Source organism: Arachis stenosperma, chromosome 2 (assembly GCF_014773155.1).
Source record: "Arachis stenosperma cultivar V10309 chromosome 2, arast.V10309.gnm1.PFL2, whole genome shotgun sequence".
Lineage (NCBI taxonomy): Eukaryota > Viridiplantae > Streptophyta > Magnoliopsida > Fabales > Fabaceae > Arachis > Arachis stenosperma.
In genome coordinates this window covers 32842781-32869514 of record NC_080378.1, presented here as the reverse complement: position 1 = coordinate 32869514, position 26734 = coordinate 32842781, and the positions used below count along the sequence as shown (strand labels likewise).

Here is a 26734-nt window from a genome sequence, read left to right as displayed (position 1 = left end):
CAGGGTCCTGCCTCTTTTGAGGTAATTTCTGCCTAGACAAGTCATCCAATTCTTTGGTGAGCAAAGGGGGTTCATCCTCCCAAGTCTCATTTCCAAATAACTTGTCATTTAGCTTTATGATTGCTCCAAGGTATTTAGCAACTTGCTCTTCAGTGACATACTCATCCTCTTCAGAGGAAGAATACTCATCAGAGCTCATGAAAGGCAGAAGTAAGTCCAATGGAATCTCTATGGTCTCATTTTGAGCCTCAGATTCCCATGGTTCCTCATTGGAGAACTCAGTGGAGGTCAGTGGACGACCATTGAGGTCTTCCTCAGTGGCATTCACTTCCTCTCCTTCCTCTCCAAATTCGGCCATGTTGATGGCCTTGCACTCTCCTTTTGGATTTTCTTCTGTATTGCTTGGGAGAGTACTAGGAGGGAGTTTAGTAACTTTCTTGCTCAGCTGTCCCACTTGTGCCTCCAAATTCCTAATGGAGGACCTTGTTTCAGTCATGAAACTTTGAGTGGTTTTGATTAGATCAGAGACCATGGTTGCTAAGTCAGAGTGGTTCTGCTTAGAATTCTCTGTCTGTTGCTGAGAAGATGATGGAAAAGGCTTGCTATTGCTAAACCTGTTTCTTCCACCATTATTGTTGTTGAAACCTTGTTGAGGTCTCTGTTGATCCTTCCACGAGAAATTTGGATGATTTCTCCATGAAGAATTATAGGTGTTTCCATAGGGTTCTCCTAGGTAATTGAAGGGTTCTCAGGATCATAAGCTTCTTCTTCAGATGAAGCGTCCTTAGTACTGCCTGGTGCATTTTGCATTCCAGACAGACTTTGAGAAATCAAATTGACTTGCTGAGTCAATATCTTGTTCTGAGCCAATATGGCATTCAGAGTATCAATCTCAAGAACTCCTTTCTTCTGATTTGTCCCATTGTTCACAGGATTCCTTTCAGAAGTGTACATGAATTGGTTATTTGCAACCATTTCAATTAGTTCTTGAGCTTCTGTAGGCGTCTTCTTCAGATGAAGAGATCCTCCAGCAGAGCTATCCAAAGACATCTTGGATAGTTCAGAGAGACCATCATAGAAAATACCTATGATGCTCCATTCAGAAAGCATGTCAGAAGGATATTTTCTGATCAATTGTTTGTATCTTTCCCAAGCTTCATAGAGGGATTCTCCATCCTTCTGTCTGAAGGTTTGGACTTCCACTCTAAGCTTACTCAATTTTTTGAGGTGGAAAGAACTTTGCCAAGAAGGCATTGACTAGCTTTTCCCATGAGTCCAGGCTTTCTTTAGGTTGTGAGTCCAACCATGTCCTAGCTCTGTCTCTTACAGCAAAAGGGAATAGCATAAGTCTGTAGACCTCAGGGTCAACCCCATTAGTCTTGACAGTGTCACAGATTTGCAAGAATTCAGCTAAGAACTGATGAGGATCTTCCAATGGAAGTCCATGGAACTTGCAATTCTGTTGCATTAGAGAAACTAATTGAGGCTTAAGCTCAAAGTTGTTTGCTCCAATGGTAGGGATAGAGATGCTTCTCCCATAGAAGTCGGGAGTAGGTGCAGTAAAGTCACCCAGCACCTTCCTTGCATTGTTGGCATTGTTGTTGTTTTCGGCTGCCATGGGTTCTTCTTGTTTAAAGATTTCTGTTAGGTCCTCTACAGAGAGTTGTGCCTTAGCTTCTCTTAGCTTTCGCTTTAAGGTCCTTTCAGGTTCAGGGTCAGCTTCAACAAGAATGCCTTTGTCCTTGTTCCTGCTCATATGAAAGAGAAGAGAACAAGAAAATGTGGAATTCTCTATGTCACAGTATAGAGATTCCTTGAGGTGTCAGAGGAAAAGAAAATTAGAAGGAAGAGGTAGAAGAATTCGAACTTAATCAGATAGAGTTCGAATTGTGCATTGAGAAGGAGTGGTACTCCATAAATAGAAGGATGTGAGAAGAGAGGAAGAAATTTCGAAAATTAATTAAAAACATTTTAAAAACATTTTGAAAAACTTTAATTTGATTTTCGAAAATCAAGAGTGAGAAAGAGATCAAGTAATTTTTGAAAAAGATTTGAAATTAGAAATTGAAAAGATATGATTGAAAACTATTTTGAAAAAGATGTGATTAAAAAGATATGATTAAAAGATATGATTTGAAAACAATTTAAAAAAAAAAGATTTGATTTTAAAAATTAATGACTTGCCTAACAAGAAAAGATATGATTCAAACATTAAACCTTTCTCAACAGAAAAGGCAACATACTTGAAATGTTCAATCAAATCATTAATTGTTAGCAAGTATCTTTGAAAAAGGAAAGAAATTGATTTTGAAAACATTTGATTGAAAAGATATGATTTGAAAAAGATTTGATTTTGAAAAACTTTGAAAACTTAAAAAAAAATTGATTTTGAAAGCAAAATCCTCCCCCTAGTGCCATCCTGGCGTTAAACGCCCAGAATGGTGCACATTCTGGCGTTTAACGCCCAATGCACTACCTTTTTGGGCGTTAAACGCCCAACCAGGCACCCTGGCTGGCGTTTAAACGCCAGTCTGTCCTTCTTTACTGGGCGTTTTGAACGCCCAGCTTTTTCTGTGTAATTCCTCTGCTGCATGTTTTGAATCTTCAGTTCCCTATACTATTGACTTGAAAATAGAACCAAGATCAAATAAACAATGCATGCAAGACACCAAACTTAAAATTAGACACTAGACTCAAACAAGAAACATAAAATATTTTTGGTTTTTATGATTTAAATTTTTTTTTTTTTGCATTTTTCGAAAATTATATGGAAATAGAAAATAAAGGGTTCAGAATTCTTAATTTGGATTCCAGGAATCATTGCAATGCTAGTCTAAGACTCCGGTCCAGGAATTAGACATGGCTTCACAGCCAGCCAAGCTTTCAAAGAAAGCTTCGGTCCAAAACACTAGACATGGCCAATGGCCAGCCAAGCCTTAGCAGATCATTGCTCCAACAGCAAGATTGATAGAAATCAACAAGCTCTTGTGATGATAAGTTGAAACCTCGGTCCAATAAGATTAGACATGGCTTCTCAGCCAGCCAGACTTCAACAGATCATCATGAAACTCTAGAACTCATTCTTAAGAACTCTGAAAAATACCTAATCTAAGCAACAAGATGAACCGTCAGTTGTCCATACACGAAATAATCCCCGGCAACGGCGCCAAAAACTTGGTGCACGAAATTGTGATCACTACAACTTCGCACAACTAACCAGCAAGTGCACTGGGTCGTCCAAGTAATAAACCTTACGCGAGTAAGGGTCGATCCCACGGAGATTGTTGGTATGAAGCAAGCTATGGTCACCTTGTAAATCTTAGTCAGGCAGACTCAAATGGGTATAGATGATGAATAAAACATAAAGATAAAGATAGAGATACTTATGTAATTCATTGGTAGGAATTTCAGATAAGCGTATGAAGATGCTTGGTCCCTTCCGTCTCTCTGCTTTCCTACTGTCTTCATCCAATCCTTCTTACTCCTTTCCATGGCAAGCTTATGCAAGGGTTTCACCGTTGTCAGTGGCTACCTCCCATCCTCTCAGTGGAAATGTTCAACGCACCCTGTCACGGCACGGCTATCCATCTGTCGGTTCTCAATCAGGCCGGAATAGAATCCAGTGATTCTTTTGCGCCTGTCATTAACGCCCCGCCCTCAGGAGTTTGAAGCACGTCACAGTCATTCAATCATTGAATCCTACTCAGAATACCACAGACAAGGTTAGACCTTCCGGATTCTCTTGAATGCCGCCATCAGTTCTTGCCTATACCACGAAGACTCTGATCTCACGGAATGGCTGGCTCCTTTGTCAGGCGAGCGCTCGGTTGTCAGGCGATCAACCATGCATCGTGTATCAGGAATCCAAGAGATATTCACCCAATCTAAGGTAGAACGGAGGTGGTTGTCAGTCACACGTTCATAGGTGAGAATGATGATGAGTGTCACGAATCATCACATTCATCAAGTTGAAGAACAAGTGATATCTTGGAACAAGAACAAGCGGAATTGAATAGAAGAACAATAGTAATTGCATTAATACTCGAGGTACAGCAGAGCTCCACACCTTAATCTATGGTGTGTAGAAACTCCACCGTTGAAAATACATAAGAACAAGGTCTAGGCATGGCCGTGAGGCCAGCCTCCCAAAGTGATCAAAAGATCTAAAGATCAAAAGATTCCAAAGATCAGAAGATGTCAAATACAATAGTAAAAGGTCCTACTTATAGGGAACTAGTAGCCTAAGGTTTACAAGGATGAGTAAATGACATAAAAATCCACTTCCGGGCCCACTTGGTGTGTGCTTGGGTTGAGCATTGAAGCATTTTCGTGTAGAGACTCTTCTTGGAGTTAAACGCCAGCTTTTGTGCCAGTTTGGGCGTTTAACTCCCATTTTGGTGCCAGTTCCGGCGTTTAACGCTGGGAATTCTGAGGGTGACTTTGAACGCCGGTTTGGGCCATCAAATCTTGGGCAAAGTATGGACTATCATATATTGCTGGAAAGCCCAGGATGTCTACTTTCCAACGCCGTTGAGAGCGCTCCAATTGGGCTTCTTTAGCTCCAGAAAATCCACTTCGAGTGCAGGGAGGTCAGAATCCAACAGCATCTGCAGTCCTTTTCAGTCGCTGAATCAGATTTTTGCTCAGGTCCCTCAATTTCAGCCAGAAAAGACCTGAAATCACAGAAAAACACACAAACTCATAGTAAAGTCTAGAAAAGTGAATTTTAACTAAAAACTAATAAAAATATACTAAAAACTAACTAGTTCATACTAAAAACATACTAAAAATAATGCCAAAAAGCGTTCAAATTATCCGCTCATCAGTCTTCCTCCAGGGTGTGCTGTTTTTCTTTCTGTTTTTCATTCTGTGTTTGCTTTTTCAATTGATTTTGTGACTTCTCATGATCATCAACATATAGAAAACATAAAATAACAAAGGAAAACTAGATAAAAATAACATTGGGTTGCCTCCCAACAAGCGTTTCTTTAATGTCAGTAGCTTGACAGTGGGCTCTCATGGAGCCTCACAGATGCTCAGAGCAATGTTGGAACCTCCCAACACCAAACTTAGAGTTTGAATGTGGGGCTTCAACACCAAACTTAGAAGTTGGTTGTGGCCTCCCAACACCAAACTTAGAGTTTGACTGTGGGGGCTTTATTTGACTCTGTTTTGAGGGAAGCTCTTCATGCTTCCTCTCCATGGTTACAGAGGGATATCCTTGAGCCTTAAACACAAAGGATTCTTCATTCACTTGAATGATCAATTCTCCTCTGTCCACATCAATCACAGCCTTTGCTGTGGCTAGGAAGGGTCTGCCAAGGATGATAGATTCATCCATGCACTTTCCAGTCTCTAGGACTATGAAATCAGCAGGGATGTAATGGTCTTCAACCTTTACCAGAACATCCTCTACAAGTCCATAAGCTTGTTTTTTTGAATTGTCTGCCATCTCTAGTGAGATTCTTGCAGCTTGTACCTCAAAGATCCCTAGCTTCTCCATTACAGAGAGAGGCATGAGATTTATACTTGACCCTAAGTCACATAGAGCCTTCTTAAAGGTCATGGTGCCTATGGTACAAGGTATTGAGAACTTCCCAGGGTCCTGTCTCTTTTGAGGTAATTTCTGCCTAGACAATTCATCCACTTCTTTGGTGAGCAAAGGGGGTTCATCCTCCCAAGTCTCATTACCAAATAACTTGTCATTTAGCTTCATGATTGCTCCAAGGTACTTGGAAACTTGCTCTTCAGTGACATATTCGTCCTCTTCAGAGGAAGAATATTCATCAGAGCTCATGAATGGCAGAAGTAAATCCAATGGAATCTCTATGGTCTCATTATGAGCCTCAGATTCCTATGGTTCCTCATTAGGGAACTCATTGGAGGCCAGTGGACGTCCATTGAGGTCTTCCTCAGTGGCGATCACTGCCTCTTCCTCCTCTCCAAGTTCGGCCATGTGGGTCATGTTAATGGCCTTGCATTTTCCTTTTGGATTCTCTTCTGTATTGCTTGGAAGAGTACTAGGAGGGAGTTCAGTAATTTTCTTGCTCAGTTGTCTCACTTGTGCCTCCAAGTTTCTAATGGAGGACCTTGTTTCAGTCATGAAACTTTGAGTGGTTTTGATTAGATCAGAGACCATGGTTGCTAAGTCAGAGTGGCTCTGCTTAGAATTCTCTGTCTGTTGCTGAGAAGATGATGGAAAAGGCTTGCCATTGCTAAATCTGTTTCTTCCATCATTATTGTTGTTGAAACCTTGTTGAGGTCTCTGTTGATCCTTCCATGAGAGATTTGGATCATTTCTCCATGAAGAATTATAGGTGTTTCCATAGGGTTCTCCCATGTAATTCACCACTTCCATTGAAGGGTTCTCAGGATCATAAGCTTCTTCTTCAGATGAAGCGTCCTTAGTACTGCCAGGTGTAGCTTGCATTCCACACAGACTTTGAGAGATCATATTGACTTGCTGAGTCAATATTTTGTTCTGAGCCAATATGGCATTCAGAGTATCAATCTCAAGAACTCCCTTCTTCTGATTTGTCCCATTGTTCACAGGATTCCTTTCAGAAGTGTACATGAATTGGTTATTTGCAACCATTTCAATTAGTTCTTGAGCTTCTGCAGGCGTCTTCTTCAGATGAAGAGATCCTCCAGCAGAGTTGTCCAATGACATCTTGGACAGTTCAGACAAACCATCATAGAAGATACCTATGATGCTCCATTTAGAAAGCATGTCAGAAGGACACTTTCTGATCAATTGTTTGTATCTTTCCCAAACTTCATAGAGGGATTCACCTTCCTTCTGTCTGAAGGTTTGGACTTCCACTCTAAGCTTACTCAATTTTTGAGGTGGAAAGAACTTTGCCAAGAAGGCATTGACTAGCTTTTCCCAAGAGTTCAGGCTTTCTTTAGGTTGTGAGTCAACCATATCCTAGCTCTGTCTCTTACAGCAAAAGGGAATAGCATAAGTCTGTAGACCTCAGGGTTAACCCCATTAGTCTTGATAGTGTCACAGATTTGCAAGAACTCAACTAAAAACTAATGAGGATCTTCCAATGGAAGTCTATGGAACTTACAATTCTGTTGCATTAGAGAAACTAATTGAGGCTTAAGCTCAAAGTTGTTTGCTCCAATGGCAGGGATAGAGATGCTTCTCCCATAGAAGTCGGGAGTAGGTGCAGCAAAGTCACCCAGCACCTTCCTTGCATTGTTGGCATTGTTGTTGTTTTTGGCTGCCATGGGTTCTTCTTCTTTGAAGATTTCTGTTAGGTCCTCTACAGAGAGTTGTGCCTTAGCTTCTCTTAGCTTTCGCTTCAAGGTCCTTTCAGGTTCAAGGTCAGCCTCAACAAGAATGCTTTTGTCTTTGTTCCTGCTCATATGAAAGAGAAGAGAACAAGAAAATATGGAATCCTCTATGTCACAGTATAGAGATTCCTTGAGGTGTCAGAGGAAAAAAAAATAGAAGGAAGAGGTGGAAGAATTCGAACTTATCAGAAAAGATAGAGTTCGCATTGTTCATTGAGGAGGAGTGTTAGTCCATAAATAAAAGGATGCGAGAAGAGGGGAAGAATTTTTCAAAAATAAATTAAAAAGATTTTAAAAACATTTTGAAAAATACTAATTGATTTTCGAAAACTAAGACTGGAAAAGAAATCAAGTGATTTTTGAAAAAGATTTTGAAATTAGAAATCAAAAAATATGATTGAAGACTATTTTGAAAAAGATGTGATTAAGAAGATATGATTGAAAAGATATAGTTTCAAAAAGATATGGTTGAGAAGATATGATTCGAAAAACAATTTAAAAAGATTTGATTTTAAAAATAATAACTTGGCTAACAAGAAAAGATATGATTCAAACATTAAACCTTTCTCAACAGAAAAGACAACATACTTGAAATGTTGAATCAAATCATTAATTGATAGCAAGTATTTTTGAAAATGGAAAGAAATTGATTTTGAAAAAGATTTGATTGAAAAGATATGATTTGAAAAAGATTTGATTTTGAAAAATTTTGAAAACCTGAAAAAAAATTTGAATTAAAAACAGAATCTTCCCTCTTGTGACATCCTGGCGTTAAACGCCAGAATGGTATCCATTCTGGTGTTTAACGCCCAAAACACTACCCTTTTGGGGTTAAACGCCCAACCAGGCACCATGGCTGGCGTTTAAACGCCAGTTTTCCTTCTTTACTGGGCGTTTTGAACGCCCAGCCTTTTTCTGTGTAATTCTTCTGCTGTATGTTTTGAATCTTCAATTCTCTATATTATTTACTTGAAAAGACACAAATTAAAAGTTTTTTTGGATTTTTAATAATGAGGAATAATTAAAATGTAACTAAAATCAAATAACAATGCATGCAAGACACCAAACTTAGAAGTTTGTATACCATTGACACTAACAAAATGAGAATGCATATGAAAAACAACAAAACACTCAAGACAAGAGAATTTAAAGATCAGAACAAGGAAATCATCAAGAACAACTTAAAGATTAATGAAGACACATGCATGAATTCGAAAAAGAATGCAAGAAGAATAGAAACATGCAATTGACACCAAACTTAAAATGAGACACTAGACTCAACAAAAAACATGAGAATATTTTTGGTTTTTATGATTTTGTAATTTTTTTGGATTTTTTTTTTAAAATTAAGTGGAAAAGAAAATAAAGATATCAAAATTCTTAATGAGAATTCCAGGAATCATGCAATGTTAGTCTAAAGCTTCAGTCTAAAGGAATTAGACATGGCTAGCCAAGCTTCAGCAGGACATTGCATTCAAGAGCTAAATTGATGAGGATCAATCAGCTTTGGTGATGATAAGAACATCACCTTGAAACACTAGAATTCATTCTTAAGAACTCTGAAGAAAAATACCTAATCTAAGCAACAAGATGAACCGTCAGTTGTCCAAACTCGAAACAATCCCCGGCAACGGCGCCAAAAACTTTGGTGCACGAAATTGTGATTATCAATGGCGCCATCAACATGGTACACTCAATCGCAATCTCAACTCTTTATCACAACTTCGCACAACTAACCAGCAAGTGCACTGGGTCATCCAAGTAATAAACCTTACGCGAGTAAGGGTCGATCCCACGGAGATTGTTGGTATGAAGCAAGCTATGGTCACCTTGTAAATCTTAGTCAGGCAGATTCAAATGGTTATGGATGATATACGAATAAAGCATAAAGATAGAGATACTTATGTAATTCATTGGTGAGAATTTCAGATAAGCTTATGGAGATGCTTTGTCCCTTCCGTCTCTCTGCTTTCCTATTGTCTTCATCCAATCCTTCTTACTCCTTTCCATGGCAAGCTGTATGTTGGGCATCACCGTTGTCAGTGGCTACAATCCCGTCCTCTCAGTGAAAATGTTCAACGCACCCTGTCACGGCACGGCTAATCATCTGTCGGTTCTCAATCAGGGTGGAATAGAATCCATTGATTCTTTTGCGTCTGTCACTAACGCCCAGCCTTCAGGAGTTTGAAGCTCGTCACAGTTATTCAATCATTGAATCCTACTCAGAATACCACAGACAAGGTTTAGACCTTCCGGATTCTCTTGAATGCCGCCATTAATTCTAGCTTATACCACGAAGATTCCGATTAAAGGATCCAAGAGATATCCACTCAATCTAAGGTAGAACGGAGGTGGTTGTCAGGCACACGTTCATAGGTGAGAATGATGATGAGTGTCACGGATCATCACATTCATCAAGTTGAGGAACAAGTGATATCTTAGAACAAGAACAAGCTGAATTGAATAGAAGAACAATAGTAATTGCATTAATACTCGAGGTACAGCAGAGCTCCACACCTTAATCTATGGTGTGTAGAAACTCCACCGTTGAAAATACATAAGAACAAGGTCTAGGCATGGCCGTGAGGCCAGCCCCCAAAACGTGATCAAAAGATTCAAAGATCTAAAGATGATCAAAGATCCAAAGATCTAAAGATGAAAATACGATAGTAAAAGGTCCTATTTGTAGAGAACTAGTAGCCTAGGGTTTACAAAGATGAGTAAATGACATAAAAATTCACTTTCGGGCCCACTTGGTATGTGCTTGGGCTGAGCATTGAAGCTTTCATGTGTAGAGACTTTTCTTGGAGTTAAACGCCAGCTTTTGTGCCAGTTTGGGCGTTTAACTCCCATTCTTGTGCCAGTTCCGGCGTTTAACGCCGGGCAGTTTTGAGCTGATTTGGAACGCCAGTTTGGGCCATCAAATCTCGAGCAAAGTATAGACTATTATACATTGCTGGACTAGGATGTCTACTTTCAAACGCCGTTGAGAGCGCGCCAATTGGGCTTCTGTAGCTCCAGAAAATCCACTTTGAGTGCAGGGAGGTCAGAATCCAACAGCATCTGCAGTCCTTTTCAGTCTCTGAATCAGATTTTTGCTCAAGTCCCTCAATTCCAGCCAGAAAATACCTGAAATCAAAGAAAAACACACAAACTCATAGTAAAGTCCAGAAAAGTGAATTTTAACTAAAAACTAATAAAAATATAATAAAAACTAACTAAAACATACTAAAAACATACTAAAAACAATACCAAAAAGTGTATAAATTATCCGCTCATCAGTAATGCATACGCGTCTTGGTCCAAACGCACACTCACGCGTACGTGTGACTTGGAAAAATTTTCTCGTATGCGTACGCATACATATAACATGCATACGCATAGCCCTGTTTTCAGCAAATGAATATTTTGCATTTTAAATCCAATTTTGAACCTCTAAACCTCTATTTTCACTCTTTTAGCCCTAGATCTTAGTAGTAGACCTTGCAATGAGATGAAGTTAGGGAAGAGGGGGTATCTTAGTGGTGAACTAAGGTTGGTAAGAGATGAATTATATAAGAAAAATGTGAATACATGAAGTATATCTGATGCCATAGCAATGATGAATAGTTGTGAATGAATGTGATGATTGAAACTTCGTTCAAGATGTGAATGTGTAAGTTTCTCTCTATTGTAAGGTGTGTCAGGTACTATATCCCATGAGTGTGATGGGCACTATATCCCAAGAGCGTGGCATGTCGGACGCTATATCCCAAGAGTGTGGGAGCACCTTACCCTGGGAAGTGTGTCGGGCACTATATCCCATGAGTGTGACGGACACTATATCCCAAGAGTGTGGCATGGCGGGCGCTATATCCTAAGAGTGTGGGAGCACTTTGTCCCAAGAAATGCAACGGACACCATATCCCATGAGTGTGATGGTCACTATATCCCGAGAGTGTGACAGACACTATATCCCAAGAGTGTGGAGGCATATCAGAGAGATGATATCCAGGTTAGCTACCGGGTGTGTTGGGTTCTGGCAAAGTAACCGACACATGAGCTCACGGCCAGTAAGAAAGGCATGCATCATATGCTTATGTCTATTTTGTTTGAGTTTGCATTATTTGGGATTGCCTTTGTGAAATTACTATACTTACTTGCTATATGATTTTCTTGCTGTACCTGCCTTCCACTTATGTTTGCTTTGTCTGCTTTGTTTGTCTATGGGATTCTATCGGAGTTTCGGAAGATTAGAGGAAAGGTGATGATGTTAGGGGTTAAGTTAGAATTGAGATAAGTTAAAACTCTTTAGATACCTTATCTTATTTTGTGATCTTAAATGTTGGTTTTAAGTTTAAATCTATTGTTGGATGTTCTAAGATTGCCTTCGGCTTTTTCAGGACATTATATGTTAGATATGTGGGCACTGTTCCCATACTGAGAATCTCCGGTTCTCACCTATGCGAATTTTGTAGTTTTCATATGCAGGTCAGGCGGCACCTCGCTGAGGCATGCTGGAAGCTTATGATTAGCGAAGATCCTTATCTTTTGGGGCTCTTTTTAGTTATATGTATTTATTTAGATACTTAATATCTCCACTTCTTATGTATTTGATGTATTAGCTTCCCCTTAAGGGTTATTTTGGAGAAACAGGCTCTATGACTTTGTATTTTGGGTTCTTTTGGGTTTCCTATATATGTATATTGTTTAAATATACTTATATGCTCGGGCCAGTTTATCTTCGCGAGCCGAGTCCTAAGTTTTGTTATCTATATTTTGGAACTCTTAAGATATAATCTTGTTAGCTTGCTCTATCTTGTTTTGTTTACCTTATCGCTCCGTGAGCTTTGCACTTTTTGCTTTACCAATTTTTCCTTTACCCATTTCTTCAAAGGCTCCTAGATAAGAATATCCTTCCTATAATATATAAATATATTTTCTTTTAGAGGTCGTAGCGCCTCGCCACCTCTGTTTTACATCCTAGGTGTAAAGCTCTGTGTGGTAGGGTGTTACAGTTTTGGCATGACAAGCTTGAATCTTGTGTGCCCCACAATACCAATAGAACCCATCCTTCCGCTCACCTGCTCCAATCAGCGTCCTCAAAGTGCAGTCCTGTATGACATAAAATTCATCAGTGAATTGTACTATACAAAATTCTACATCTGTTAATTGAGAAACTGAGAGTAAGTTGCATTTTAATTTAGGTACATAGAGAATATTTTTCAATTCAAGTCTTCTGTCAAGAATCACTGTCCCTTGCTTGCACGCTATCACCTGCTCTCCATCCAATAAACCTACTGGACATCCGCGTATAGTTTTCTTTTCACATAAATTTTTTAGGGTTTCGGTCATGTGGTTGAAAGCTCCACTATCAATGATCCATAAATAAAAAATTCTCTTATCAGTCATTTTCTCATATTCATTTGGTTTTTGCTTGTTGATCATATCTACCAATACGTTCCATTGTTCATTGGTCAGTCCTGATATCTCACGTCTCTTGTCTTTCGTGTTGATAGCATGGCTGCTACTTCCATCAGTGTGTGACACATTTACACGTGCTAGAATTCCTCCAATACGCGTGCCTTATCGTTCGTAGCCTTTGTCACCGTCTCTTCCTTCATTCCTCGGTGGATTGCCCCACCATTCTGGATATCCCCCAATATGAAAGTATCCTTTAACATCATGTCCACTTTTGCCATAGTTAGAGCATATTGTTGATGTTTGGCTATGATCTCCTCATCTTTTCATCCTGTTCCCTGCATGCATTGCGAGTTCCACAACTAATTAGCCATCGTATTCACTCTCTCCTCTTGGACTAGCATTAAGAATATACGATCCTTCAGAAATTGGTGGACCCTCTCTTCTTTCCTTCGCTTCTTAATTTGAAAGCCAATCCCACACTTACATCCACCACACGTGCATTTGAGAATTTTCTCGCACTGTGATAATTCATCCCACAGTACTTTTAATTTCCCATAATACGCTGTCATGGCCATCCCTTCCTACTTGCATCTCATCAGATATGATTTTAGTTGTTGTTTCATGGTCTGTTCACAGCAAAAAACTGTTCTTTGATATCTTTTCACAGTATCCATGCATTTTCAACATACGCAACGGTTGACCGTAGGCTTGGTTTGATTGTGTTCAAGATCCAAGATACAATCATGGATTGGACTATCCACCAATCCTCAAGATCAGATTCATCTTTTTCTGATTCCGTGAGAGTTCCATCGATGAATCCCTATCTTCTTCGAGTTTGAAGCGATATTTTCACTGCTCTAGCCCATTCCTCATAATTTTCTCCACACAACTGCACTTGCGTGATTACATTTTCTAGGTTGTCACTCACATTGAGTCATATGGCGAGTAAATTTTTTTAGTTTCCTTTTCTGAAGTCTTTGGTTCATTTATAAAGTTCTTTTCTGGTTTTGCTGCCATGATTATGCAGTCTAGGTTCTTTTTGTATTTGTCGGTATTATAGTCGCTTTGATACCATGTAAAAAATAAGTTCTTTCAACCTGCCTTTCTATGAGTCATAAACACACACACACTTATACACATCTTTTGATATAAAACTATATCAAATCTTTTCTATTTTAAAAGGCATAATTTACGATCCTAATAAATTAGAATACATAACTTCCTATCCTAGTAATATACACGAGAGTACTCAAAGAGTACTGTATCTATACTTTCTTATCCATTAATACATTTTGAATACAATACTTAGTGCTTGTTTGGGCACCATTAAATTGATAAAAAAAGTTCTTTTTTCAATAAAGTGTATTTGGCAAATTTCTAATAGTAAAAGTAAAAGTATTAGAAAAATAAAAAAAACATATTTTTTGAGAAGTTACAATTTACATCTTTTTTTTAAAATATTTTTTCTTAAAAAAAAGATGTTTTCACATAATAAATAAACAAAAAAATACTTTTATCTTATTTTACCTAAACATAATTGATAGATAAAAAAATATTTTTACATGAGATATTCAAACATTAAATCACTTTTATTTTTATAAAAGTTCTTTTAAGAAAATATCATTAAAAAATATATTTTTTAAAAATAGTGTCCAAACAAGTCCTTATTGATATTTGTCAGACATATATATATATATATATATATATATATATATATATATATATATATATATATATATATATATATGTATATATGTATATTTGCTGTGTTCAACCATATCTTAGTAAAAAATAAAAGAATTTTCAGATACATTTAGACACACTTAAATACCATTACATTTCTTAATTAGTAATTTTAAATTGAAGTGTTAAAATAAAAAAATATTAATTTAAATCTTTATTCTTTCATTAAAATAGTTAGATTAGCCTAATTTTCACTAATAAAATTTGGATTAAAAAAATCAATAAACACAAAATAAAAAAAACATGCCCCAAAAAAAATTAAATGTTTAATTATTCTATCAATTCTTATAATTTTACCTAATTTATAATTAAATTTTTATGCTTTATGTTCTGGACCCGATTATTAGGTTCCTTATCAGAGTAGGAACGACCCGGTTATTCGGGTCTGAGCTATCACTGCAGTCTAAACCGGTCCGATAACTACAAATTTCTAACCAATATTCAAATTCAAACACCTTCTTTATCTTAGCCAATAAAATAAGATAAGATAACAACCTCAAACTATATAAAGGGGTCAAGGACTTCACAGGTACGTTACACACTTATAACCCTCATCTATACCTTTTAGATGCATTTTGATTTGAGTGTCGGAATGCCTTTGTAGGTACCACCCTCGCTGCTCCAAGAAGATTCGATCCTGTCACCACCTGAAGGCGGCAAGTCCCTGATCCTCCCTTCAACCTGTACTAGCGACATCTTGTACCCTTTAAAAGTTTTTAATTAAATTTCTATATTACTTTTAATTTTATAATTAGATACTTTTGTATAAAAAAATGATAAAATTAATAAAAAAATTTTCTCCAAAAATATATAGTCAAATATCTAATTAAATTTTTAATTGTTGATATTTTTAATTTGCAAAAATATTTTGTTAATCTAATATTTTTATACTAACAAAAACTTAATTATAAAATTAAATATGGCAGAAGCATTAATTAAAATTTTTTAAAATATAAAAATTTAACTACAGATTTAGAAAATAGCTGATAGACTAATTATACATGAATAATACTACATATCTAAATCTTTTTGTTAACTAAATCTAACTAAATTGGTATAACATAATAAAAATTAATCTTTTTCTCTATTTTCTCTCCTTCTCTATTTTTCTCTACCTTTTTGTTCTACAAAAAATAAAATTAACAACATAATATAATTTAAATAAAAATATTAGAATAAAGTATTGTTTTTGTCCCCAATATTTAGGATAAATTCTATTTGTGTCCCTAACGTTTAAATCGTCCTATTTATATCGCTAATGTTTGTAAAAGTGATTCAATGTTATCCTGACATCAATTACATATCATGGACTTTAGTTTGAGTTTTAAAAATCTTTTCTTGAAGTTAGAATATAAATGTTTAGGACAGAACTAATGATCCACTCCGAAAAATAGCTCATTAAAAGTTGAAACTAATCCCTGCAATATTTACATAATTTACTTTTTTATGGACATAATTGAATCTAAACATAAATAGTGGGTATAATATTGAAATCGAACACATCCAAGTAAGACCTAATTGAGAATGAATACATTCAAGTGAGAATAATGAAAAAATACATTATGATTTGTTAGTATAATTGACGGCAGAATAATATTGAATTATTTTTATAAACGTTAGGGATTCAAATAGGATGATTTAAACGTTAGGGAAATAAATAGGACTTATCCCAAACGTTGGGAACAAAAGCCATATTTTATTTTATATACATATATATTTATATTTATTGAGTTATAAATTTTTACTGTTTATCTTTCTAATATATATTTTCATTTCTTTTCACATATAATTCAGAGAAAATACGAATGTTGTGACTAAAAGTTAGAATCAAGATTCAATTGTTTAAAAAAAATAAATTTGAGTTAATTTTATAACTATCAAATATTTTTATATATATAGAGAAAAAAATATCATTTTTAAATAACAAGTACAAAAAGTAATTATTTTTATTTGTACAACAAACTTAATACCTAATCAAATATAAAAACATACACGTTAAATTTTTCAAATTTTAGATAACAAATATTAAAATTAATTATTAGTAAAAAAATAAACTCTTTTATTTAAAAATAATAACTAAAAAAATTTATTATTTATTTTTTTATTTACAAAGACTTTATTTTTTCAGATGACATAAATTTTTGTCTTATGACATTTTGATAAAAATAATTTAATATTATAAATATTTTATGTCATAATCTATAATATTAAGACGGACATAATTTTAAAAAATTTATATTTTTATAATATTATTATAAATAAAAATACTAAATATAACTAATATTATTATAAATTTTATTATTAATTTAGTTGAATTTAATTTATAAAAATATTTAAATGTATAGGATTACTCATTAATCATTTATACATGTTCGCCTAAATAAAATGTAAATCGAGGCTATATCATCATTTAATCACGGAAGAGTAAAGAAGAAGGAAGAGGAAAAATGAAAACCCACGTATGCCGTTAAATTTTTCATCAACCAATAATTAATCATCATTTCCCTCCAATTTTCCAACGCACGCTTTCCAAAGTTCTCAACATTTTTCCATTTTTAAATTTGACTTTACGATTAATGTATTAAATAAAATTTATTTTAAATATAAAACTTTCAGTCTTTTTCTTAAATTTATTTTTAAATTATAAAATAATTTTAACTTTTATATATATTAATTTAACAATTTAATTTTAATACATTGATAATATAAAAAATTATTTAATTATTTAATTAAATTTATATATTTAAATTTTAAAAAATCAATTATATAATAATACATAATTAACTTATTGACTTATTGTACATTTTTTTATACAATATAAAAATTAAATTCTTAATCTAATTAAATAACTCAGTAAATAAATATAAAAAGTATAGAACTTCACAAATTGACAATAAAAAACAGAAAACCAAATTCAAATTCAAAACTCTTTTCCACGGTTCCTCTCTCTCTTATCATTCATTCTCTATCTAGGGTTTTTCCGCTGTCCAAGTTTGGTAATCGCATTTTCTCAGGTACTGAACTCATAGCCTCTGATTATGTACTCATTCACTCTTTCTTCTGGAAAATGTCTTCTCTTTTTCTAGGGCTTTGATTTGCTTTTAATTTTCAATTGTTTTCTTTAAAAAGAAAAATTTAGCTGTTTTTCCTACTTAGCGTGATGAGTAATTGGCCTATTTTAGTTTCCCACAAAGTTTTTGGAAAATGAAGCAGTGATTGGATCGGTGGATATGTTTTTAGATAAGATTATTTGCACACACATGGGTTTATAATTTGATGTGGATGCTATGGATGTAGTCTGTGTCTTTTAGTTTTCCAGCAATTCGATCTTTGTTTTGAATATCATGTTTTTATTACTAATATTTTTCCGTTCAAATGAGTGAGTGACACTATTTCCGTGCAAAAATAATATTTTATTTATTTGTGAAGTTTACTTCTGAACATAATCATGATAGTTGAAAAAAATCAGACCGACCCTGTTGGTCGGATAAAAAAACTGACGACCCGGTCTCTAGACCTGTTCGAATTGGTCATTGGACCTAATAAATAGCAAAACCGGTAAGAACGGATTGGATTCATCCGGGTTTTACTAAAACCAGTGAACCGACGGATTTAAAAAATCTGGGCCAATTCAGAATTTTTTTTAAATCCCCCGCCCCAGAACGACGTTCGACATTTAAAAACAAAACCCTAGTTCTGAAGCTCACCCCCAACACCCGAATCTATCTCACTTTCAGTATCTCACAAACAGCTGGGAGCTCACTGCTCGCCCACAGACACCACCACATCATCAGAGCTCACCTCAGCGGCTTGGCCCATCTCCGTTCACCGCCAACGCACGCTCTCCTCCATCTGTGCTCGGCTGCTGGCGTCTCGCCGCGCCTCCGCCGGTGAGTGCTCGAGGCCTCGATCTGTGCTTCCTGCCGCGTGTCGTCGTCGTCCGCCATCACTGCACCCAACCCAACGCCTCTTTTGCTCGCGAAAATCGCCCCTGTCCTCCATCTCTGCTCGCCTCAGCTGCTAGCGTCTTGCCGCGCCTCCCTCCGCCAGTGAGTGCTCGAGCTTTGCGTGGGTGTTGCTGCTCGTCGTCCGTGGGTGTTGCTGCCTGCACTGCTCGTCTGCCTGCACTGCTCGATTCTGCCTCTGCAACAACAGTCAACAGGTAAGTTTATTTTTTAAGTTATTCTAATATTCTATACTAATTTTTAATAGTTGATTCATTGATTTTATTTCTGTTAATTTTGTTGTTGATTGATTTATGTATCTGATTAGAATATAGCAGTGGTTGAACTTGAAATGTTGAATTGGTTGAAATGTTAATGTTAATTTTATTGTTGAATTGGTTTATGAATTGGTTTTGTTGACTATGAATATGCAGTGATTTTGCTGAGTGTTGAATTGGTTTATGAATTGTTTTGCTAATTATTAATGATTGTGTTGATTGTTGAATTGGTTTTTCTGATTATACATATGCAGTGGTTTTGTTGATTGTTGATTGTTGCTGCTGTAATGATGCTGATTGGTTTTGCTGTTAGTTACTTGATTGAATTTTTCTCTTTTATGGGATTTTAAGAAGGCATCATCACATACACCATCAGAAACACCATTGTCCCAAGAACAAGGATGAACACATTTGTAAGATGAAGATACATACCTAGAGTTTGAAATTACTCCTTGGACATAGTTTATGGATTGATATTCTTATTATGTCAAATTAAGATACTATTGTAGTAGTACTGACTAATTTTATGTCTATTTTTGTATTAGTTGTTTTTAGAATTTGAGACTTGATTGTTGTTAAAATGTGTGTGAAGACATATATTTCAAATTTTAATTTTAAGTTTTTTACTATTTTATATTTTTATTTAAATAACACCGGGTCAACCGGGTCAACCCATAGACCTAGTGACCTAGTAGTCCGATGCCCTGACCGTTTCGATCACTGGGTTGGTTTTGACAACTATGAGAGTTATGGTTGCAAATTGATTTTATTTATTTTTTAATTTTTTTATGGAAATGATACAAAGTTTAGATTCTCAATATATTTGTTTTGCATTTGCTAAAGTAAAAGATTTAAAAATCTTAACATGGCCTTTATTGGTTATTTATTCTTTTTTGTTTTATGTCTGATTCTAAATCACCCGATCCATACCTTTTAAGTTCTGTGACATCTCATGAATTCATGTTAAATAGCTTTTGAATTTTGTATTGGAATTATTGACTTCTAAGTTGGATTTTTATTCTTCTTTTGAAAAAAAACTTAAATTGGTCATTAGTATTATATCTCATCCTTGCAACAATGTGTATATCCTAATCTTAATATTAATATGCATACTATGGTTCTTTGATTTTGTATGAGTCTAGGTTGCAGTTACTGACAACACTTACAAACATCATGATTTCCTCGACAAAACTATGTGATGATTAATATCATTTTACCACAATATAACATACTATACGATGGTTCTTTGGAAGAATCTAAATTTCATGGTTGATTAGGTTTATATTGATTGTTGATTGTTTCTCATGAGAAAAAAAGTATTACATAATTGTACTACTTTATTCCTTGGACATCATTACTCTGCTCATGACTTATTGAATGATATGCTTTTGTTGTCTATTGCTTGTTGCAAATTTAAATGCTATTTGTTGTTGTGGTAGATATACCAAACTAGGATTTGTGTCTATAGAGTAGGAATAATTATATGAAATTTGTTGTTATTTTCCATGAGTAATTTTATATCTCATTGTTTTCTAGTACTACACTACTATTGAAGTGTATAAATTTGTCCTTTTAAATGTGGTTATTGCATGTGTTTCCAGGTTGGTTGATATGGCTTCCACAGCACAGACATACCAACATCGCCCACTTTCAATCAAGTTATGGCCCCCTAGCCAGGGTACTAGGCTAATGCTTGCTGAACGAATGACCAAGAACCTTACAACCCCATCCATTTTCTCTAGAAAGTATGGGCTGCTTAGCAAAGAAGAGGCCGAGGAGGATGCTAAGCAAATTGAAGAAATTGCTTTCACGACTGCAACCCAGCACTTTGAGAAGGAGCCTGATGGTGATGGGAGTTTTGCAGTGCAAATTTATGCCAAGGAATCGAGTAAGCTCATGTTGGACGTTTTGAAAAGAGGTCCTAGAGTGAAGGAGGATGGAGTATTGGTATCTGAAAAGGTTACTGTAACCGGTGAAACTGTTTTTGACATATCTGGTGGTCGCAGAGCCTTCATTGATGCAGAAGAGGCTACAGAACTGTTGGAGCCATTGAGGGCACCAAACTCTTATACTAAGATATGTTTCAGCAACAGAAGTTTTGGCTTGGAAGCTGCTCAAGTTGCTGAACCCATCCTACTGTCAATTAAGAATCAATTGAAGGAAGTGGACCTGTCGGATTTTATTGCTGGCAGGCCGGAAGCAGAAGCTCTTGAAGTGATGACTATATTCTCCTCTGCACTGGAAGGTTGTGTTTTAAGGTACCTTAACCTGTCAAATAATGCCATGGGTGAAAAGGGAGTTAGAGCATTTCGGTCCCTCCTAAAATCACAAAATAACTTGGAGGAGCTTTATTTAATGAATGATGGTATATCAGAGGAAGCTGCAAAAGCAGTATCTGAATTAATTCCTTCAACCGAGAAGCTCAAGGTTCTTCATTTTCATAATAACATGACTGGAGATGAAGGGGCAATTGCTATTTCTGAAATTGTGAAACGATCTGCAGCTTTGGAAGATTTTCGTTGTTCATCTACCAGGGTAGGTTCTGATGGTGGTGTTGTCCTAGCTGAGGCACTCGGAACTTGTAAACACTTGAAGAAGCTTGACTTGCGTGACAACATGTTTGGTGTGGAAGCTGGAGTCGCCCTGAGTAAAGCTGTACTTGGATTTGTTGATCTGACGGAGATATACCTTAGTTATTTGAACTTGGAGGATGACGGTGCAGAAGCCCTTGCAAATGCATTGAAGGAATCTGCACCATCGCTGGAAGTATTGGATATGGCTGGAAATGACATTACTACAAATGTTGCTGCTTCTCTAGCTGAATGTATATCATCAAAACAGTTCCTTGCCAAGTTGAATTTGTCTGAGAATGAACTGAAGGATGAAGGTGCAATTTTGATCAGCAAGGCATTGGAAGAGGGTCATGACCAGTTACTTGAGGTTGATTTGAGTACAAATTCAATTACTAGGTCTGGAGCTAGGGTTTTGGCTAAAGCTGTTGTGCAAAAACCTAGATTTAAGTTGCTAAACATTAATGCTAACTTCATATCTGATGAAGGGATAAAGGAGTTGAAGGATATATTTAAAAGTTTACCTGATATGCTGGGTCCTTTGGATGAGAATGATCCTGAAGGAGAAGACATTGATGAAGAGGCTGAAGAAGATGCTGATCGCGATGAATTGGAATCAAAACTGAAGAGCCTTGAGATTTAGGAAGATTTATAGGACATAGACATCCGACTTTTATATTAAATTGATTTGTAGTCATCATCTATTGTATGTTAGACTTCTGAATTCCATGTTAGCTTTAGAATCATTTAGGGTCAATTATGTTTTTCTATGGCTGTTGGTTATCTTTGGTTGGTTGATCTATTCTCTTCCTTTTATCCTAGAGTTATAGACCAGATCATCAGATTAATCTACCAGAATCTAAAATACGTAATATTTGCTCCTTTATTATCTATTTTTATTTATATCTTTTCCTTTATTTTACTTAAGGCCATGTAGTAGAAAGAATTTCTCAAAGTATGCTAGACATTCCCTTTATTGGCAAATGGCAACTACGTTTGAGATTTGAGATTGTTTTGGTTTTATCAATTTTCATAGTAAAGAAATTGATCTTTGTTGCGGGTGTAGACCATTCATAGATTCTTATTCTAAATAGGGAGAGAAGTAACTTTCTTCTGTAATACACTTTATCCAATCAATGTTTATACATTATTTTTTTTTAATAAAAAAGACAGAAACTATATAAGGATCACGCAAGTACTGGAACTTTCTTGTCTCTCCCAATCTTTACATACTCCTCAAACCTCTCTTTGGGCTGCTCTTGGTTCAGCATAGGAGTGCTGCATAATAAATACATAAGTTCAATGAGGAAAAAATACATAACTTCATATAAAATTTATCAGGTTTGTATAGTCGAGTGTCTAAGAAATATACATTAAAAGTGTTCATCTATTGCGAGGATACTCAACAACATAGAGTAAATAACCATTTTGCATTCTGAAAGATAAAGATTTTGACAAAATAAACTTCAAAACATGCAAATGATAAAATAATCCTTCAAAAGATATATATTCTATTTGACAAAATGAATCAACTAAACCGATTAACAAGATGCTAGAACAACAATCTCTTGTTATAAACTTATGAACACTTCAATAATCTTTGATATTAGTAAAGTTAGATCACAAAGGTGCAAGTTAATAGTAATTTTACCATGTTGCGAAAAGGGAAAACTTTCTTTGCATCAACACCAACAACTTTTGGATCATAATGGACAATGTTCACTGGGCGTCCTGCAGCTTGAGAACACAGTTTTGCCATTCCATCTAGAGTCACAGCACGGTTACTCACACAGTTGAAGATGCTGTTCTTTGCAGCTTCTGGTTTCTCAACAGCTTAGAGAAAGCATTGAAGACAAGTCCCTAACATGAGCTATGTTGGTTAATTGCAGTCCTGACCCCGGAATCAGTACTGGCCTGTTTGGAACAATCCCTGCGAATGGCACGACACACACCCTTTCTCAGAATAGTTACTACTAATAGAAAGTTATTCACAGGAACATTGTTCCTCACTAATTAGTTTTTTCGCACAGTTTATTTAGCGACGAACTAGTGTATGAATTGCTTTTCACTCATCGTATATCAAACACTTGCGACGGAATAGTGACAACAATATTCCTCGTTATTTTACTTTTATTCGATTGAACTCCTAAGTGACTGATTTGTTAGAACATTGTCACTCGCTAAATAATGTGACAAATTAGCGAAAACCGCTCTTTTTTAGCTACAAAACTCAGTTTGTGACCGTTCATTAATTTTTTCGTTAGTGCATCACTAATTCCTCGCTAGTTAGTGATCGGATTAGTGACAAAAAATATTTCTCGCAAAAATCCGTCGCTAATTTGTCAAATTCTTGTAGTGAACTCTAGAGAATCGACATAGCTCCTCAAACTTGTTATTGTACTCTACCACCGTCATAGAACCTTGCTTCAACTGCAACTGCTCTAACTCCTTTGCCACCTTAACCGAGTTTGGAAAATACTTCTTATAGAACTCCACTCGAAAGGCATCCTAAGTGATCACAACATCGCCTTGTTGCAGTAAACGACAAGCACCCTGCCACTAGAATTGGGCTTCTCCTTTCAACTGATATGTGGCGAACTCCACATACTAATCTTCTGGCACTTGTTGAGCTTGCAACGCCCTTTCCATCGCTTGGAACCAGTTATCAGCCTCAGCTGGGTTGGTCGTACCCCTGAAGGTTGGTGGATTCACCTTGAAAAATGTGGCCAAGGTCATCGGCCCTCCATTGGGTCCATTTGCCCCATTATTGTTCCCATTTCTTGCCTGTTGCCCCAGCATCTCAGTTGTAGTTTGCATCGCAGCAGCCATATTCTCCAAAGCAGGTATGAAGTCAACCGGATTACTCGTCAGTCTGTGTCTCTCATTTCCTCTTCGTCTACGTCCACGAGACGCCATTCGGGTTTTGTTCACAACAAACAATTCATATCAAGGTGATCAGTCTCAATATCTCAAGTCTAGTACTTCAAAATTCCAAAAGCATGCTCATGAACAATTATGCTATATTTATTAGTCAGGTATCCTAAAGAGCATATAAACACAATCCAGAGTATGCTCAGAAGTATAGCCAATCCATTCCCTAGTCTCTATGAGAACGAACTGCTTTGATACTATAATGTAACACCTTACCACACTAATCCTTACGCTATAGTCCTAAATCAGAGGTGGTAAGGTGTTTCTACCTCTAAAAAAAAATACAAACTTATAGTCGAAGGAGATATAGTTTAACTAGTAGTCTTGAAAGAAAGGATAAGCAAAATCTAAACCTGAATCGCGTCACACTTGAAACGATAAAGGTAAAAAGCATAGATAACAGAAAACAGAAGAGACAATATATATATAAATATAGAATTCCAAAATACAACGAAAGCATAATCCTATTTTCTCCAAAATCAACCTCTAAGAGGTTTACATAAGATATATATACAAAAGTGGAGAATACATATAACTAGGTACAAAATATATAACCCACAAGATGAAATCTTTGCTTCCCAGAAAGAATCCAGCATGCTCATAGAGGTGTATCACGTCTTGTATCTGAAAAGCAGAAAATTTCCGAAACAAGAGGAAACAAAAAAGTTCCCAACAGGATAACAGTTCTAAATTAGAGACGATGTAAAACTACACGAACCCACTAGACAATCCTAAACTCCAACAACCAAGATCCAAGCCTAGGGTTATCTAATCCAAAATAGGATAATGTAAACTAAGCCCTTCACTAACCAATGATCCATAAACTCAAGTTCTTTTAACATTCACCTTAACCTTTCTCATTTCAATTCGATACCACAGAATTTCGGTATTGATTTCAGTAATTATATTCAGTAGAAACAAACACAAATAATAGGATGCAAACACAATAAAAAATAGTTATAACATATATAGCAATTAGCAATTAAACAAAAATATACACGTAGGCAATCTAAAACAATGCACACTTAAACAATTTCACATAAATGCATATGATGCATGCCTGTCTTATTGGCCATGAGCTCATGTGTCGGTTATTCTGTCAAACCTGACACAAATCCGATTGGCATCTCCCATATCAGTCTCTCCGTTGCGCATCCCCTGGAGGAATAATTCCGAGGAAAAGTGCCCTACCTGTAACACCCTAATATTCAAATCCTTATGCTCGAGTCATAAGTCAATGATATTACGGTGGTACGACTCTCAGGTGGATTTTTAATATATAAATATAGTTAATTTCGAAAGGAGTATTAATCGAGAAGCCTGAAAAGAGTAGAAATAAAATCGCGAAGACGTATCACTCACGTTTCGACAACGAAAAGTTAAACTGTGAAGCCGAAAGCGATATACGGACAAGGCATAAAGGAGATTAAGAGATAGATAACAGATAGATATATATAACATAAGTAATAGCCACTAGTCGCGACCCGCGAAGTTTAGGCCGGCTAGGGTACAGAGTGAAAGTAACTGACAACAGTATATCCTAATCTCTCCCAAAGGAAACATAAGAGCCTCTATAGGCAAGTTCCAAAAGAGTTCAATACATAATATAATCTTTTCAAAACAAAGATGGAGAGATTCTAAGCAAAACACAAAGTAGAGAAAATAAAGATCTTCGCCGTCTCTCAGACGTACCACAGCTCACTTCTGAGCACTTGGACCTGTATCTGAAAAACAAGAGATATATACGGAATGAGAACCCCGGGCCCATGGGTTCCCAGTACGGTAAAAGTGCCAAATAAATACAATGCACTGCAATAAAAACTCACTAAGCGTCCTAAACTCCTTTTCACCAAGTATCCAGCCTAGATTCTCACTAATCCATAAATAGGCATCTGTCGTAAGGGGATACTAAATCTAGTTCATGTTACACATGTTTCCCAATTCGCTGATTCTTTCACGAATCAGACTCAGAATCATAAGCAAAACCATCATCAGTTGTTCTGCCTCAGCAACTCTATATCAATACATCATACCCTCGCCTGGAGCTAGTGAAATCACATCACTGCGTCTACCCAGGGAGCTCAAATGATCTCATTCGAAAATCATCATCATTATGCAATCGCATTATCAATTCATCTCATCAAGAACAGCCCCCATCATCCACCAACACCATCATGAGGGATCTCTCAGTTGTACAAACACAAGCAATACAGACAAGTAATACACAAATAAGGTACAAGTAGAACAAGTAGCATGTAATCAGGTAACATAGCATATATGATATAGAAATCCAAAACAAATAGGCAAACCCAAACAATTCAAACATATGCAAATGATGAATGCCTGCCCTATGGCTGATGATATCATCTGTCGGTTATCAAGCCAACCCGACGTGTCCGGTAGCTAACCCGGGCACAGTCTCTCTGTTGCGTATTAATATCATTATAGGGAATATGTGCCCTATCACCATTAGAGGGTATCTGCGCCCTGTCGCCATTAGAGGGTATCTGCGCCCTGTCGCCATTAGAGGGTATCGGTGCCCTGTCACCCTTACAACCAGAGA

At 36.2% G+C, this 26734-nt stretch overlaps 1 protein-coding gene and 1 non-coding gene across 3 annotated transcripts; both read left to right on the top strand.

The window, feature by feature from the left end:
• The first annotated feature begins 1104 nt into the window (after positions 1-1104).
• LOC130964166 (small nucleolar RNA R71) lies at positions 1105-1212 on the top strand. The gene has a single exon (XR_009080272.1). It is a non-coding gene; the product is annotated as a small nucleolar RNA R71 (small nucleolar RNA).
• A 16168-nt stretch (positions 1213-17380) lies between these two features.
• Positions 17381-22247, top strand: LOC130961607 (RAN GTPase-activating protein 1-like). Of its 2 annotated transcripts, none has more exons than XM_057887570.1 (3): positions 17381-17462; positions 18186-18610; positions 20272-22247. In XM_057887570.1, the coding sequence occupies exon 3, from the start codon at positions 20282-20284 to the stop codon at positions 21881-21883; it is 1602 nt and encodes a 533-aa protein (XP_057743553.1). In that variant the 5' UTR covers positions 17381-17462; positions 18186-18610; positions 20272-20281; the 3' UTR covers positions 21884-22247. The 2 variants fall into 2 exon arrangements, with proteins under 2 accessions (XP_057743553.1, XP_057743554.1); XM_057887571.1 differs by having other exon boundaries at positions 17403-17462; positions 18200-18610.
• Positions 22248-26734: the final 4487 nt, after the last annotated feature.

Coding starts and splice junctions, on each gene's coding strand:
- LOC130961607 (XM_057887570.1), top strand. CDS start 20,282: ATGGCTTCCACAGCACAGACATACCAACATCGCCCACTTTCAATCAAG.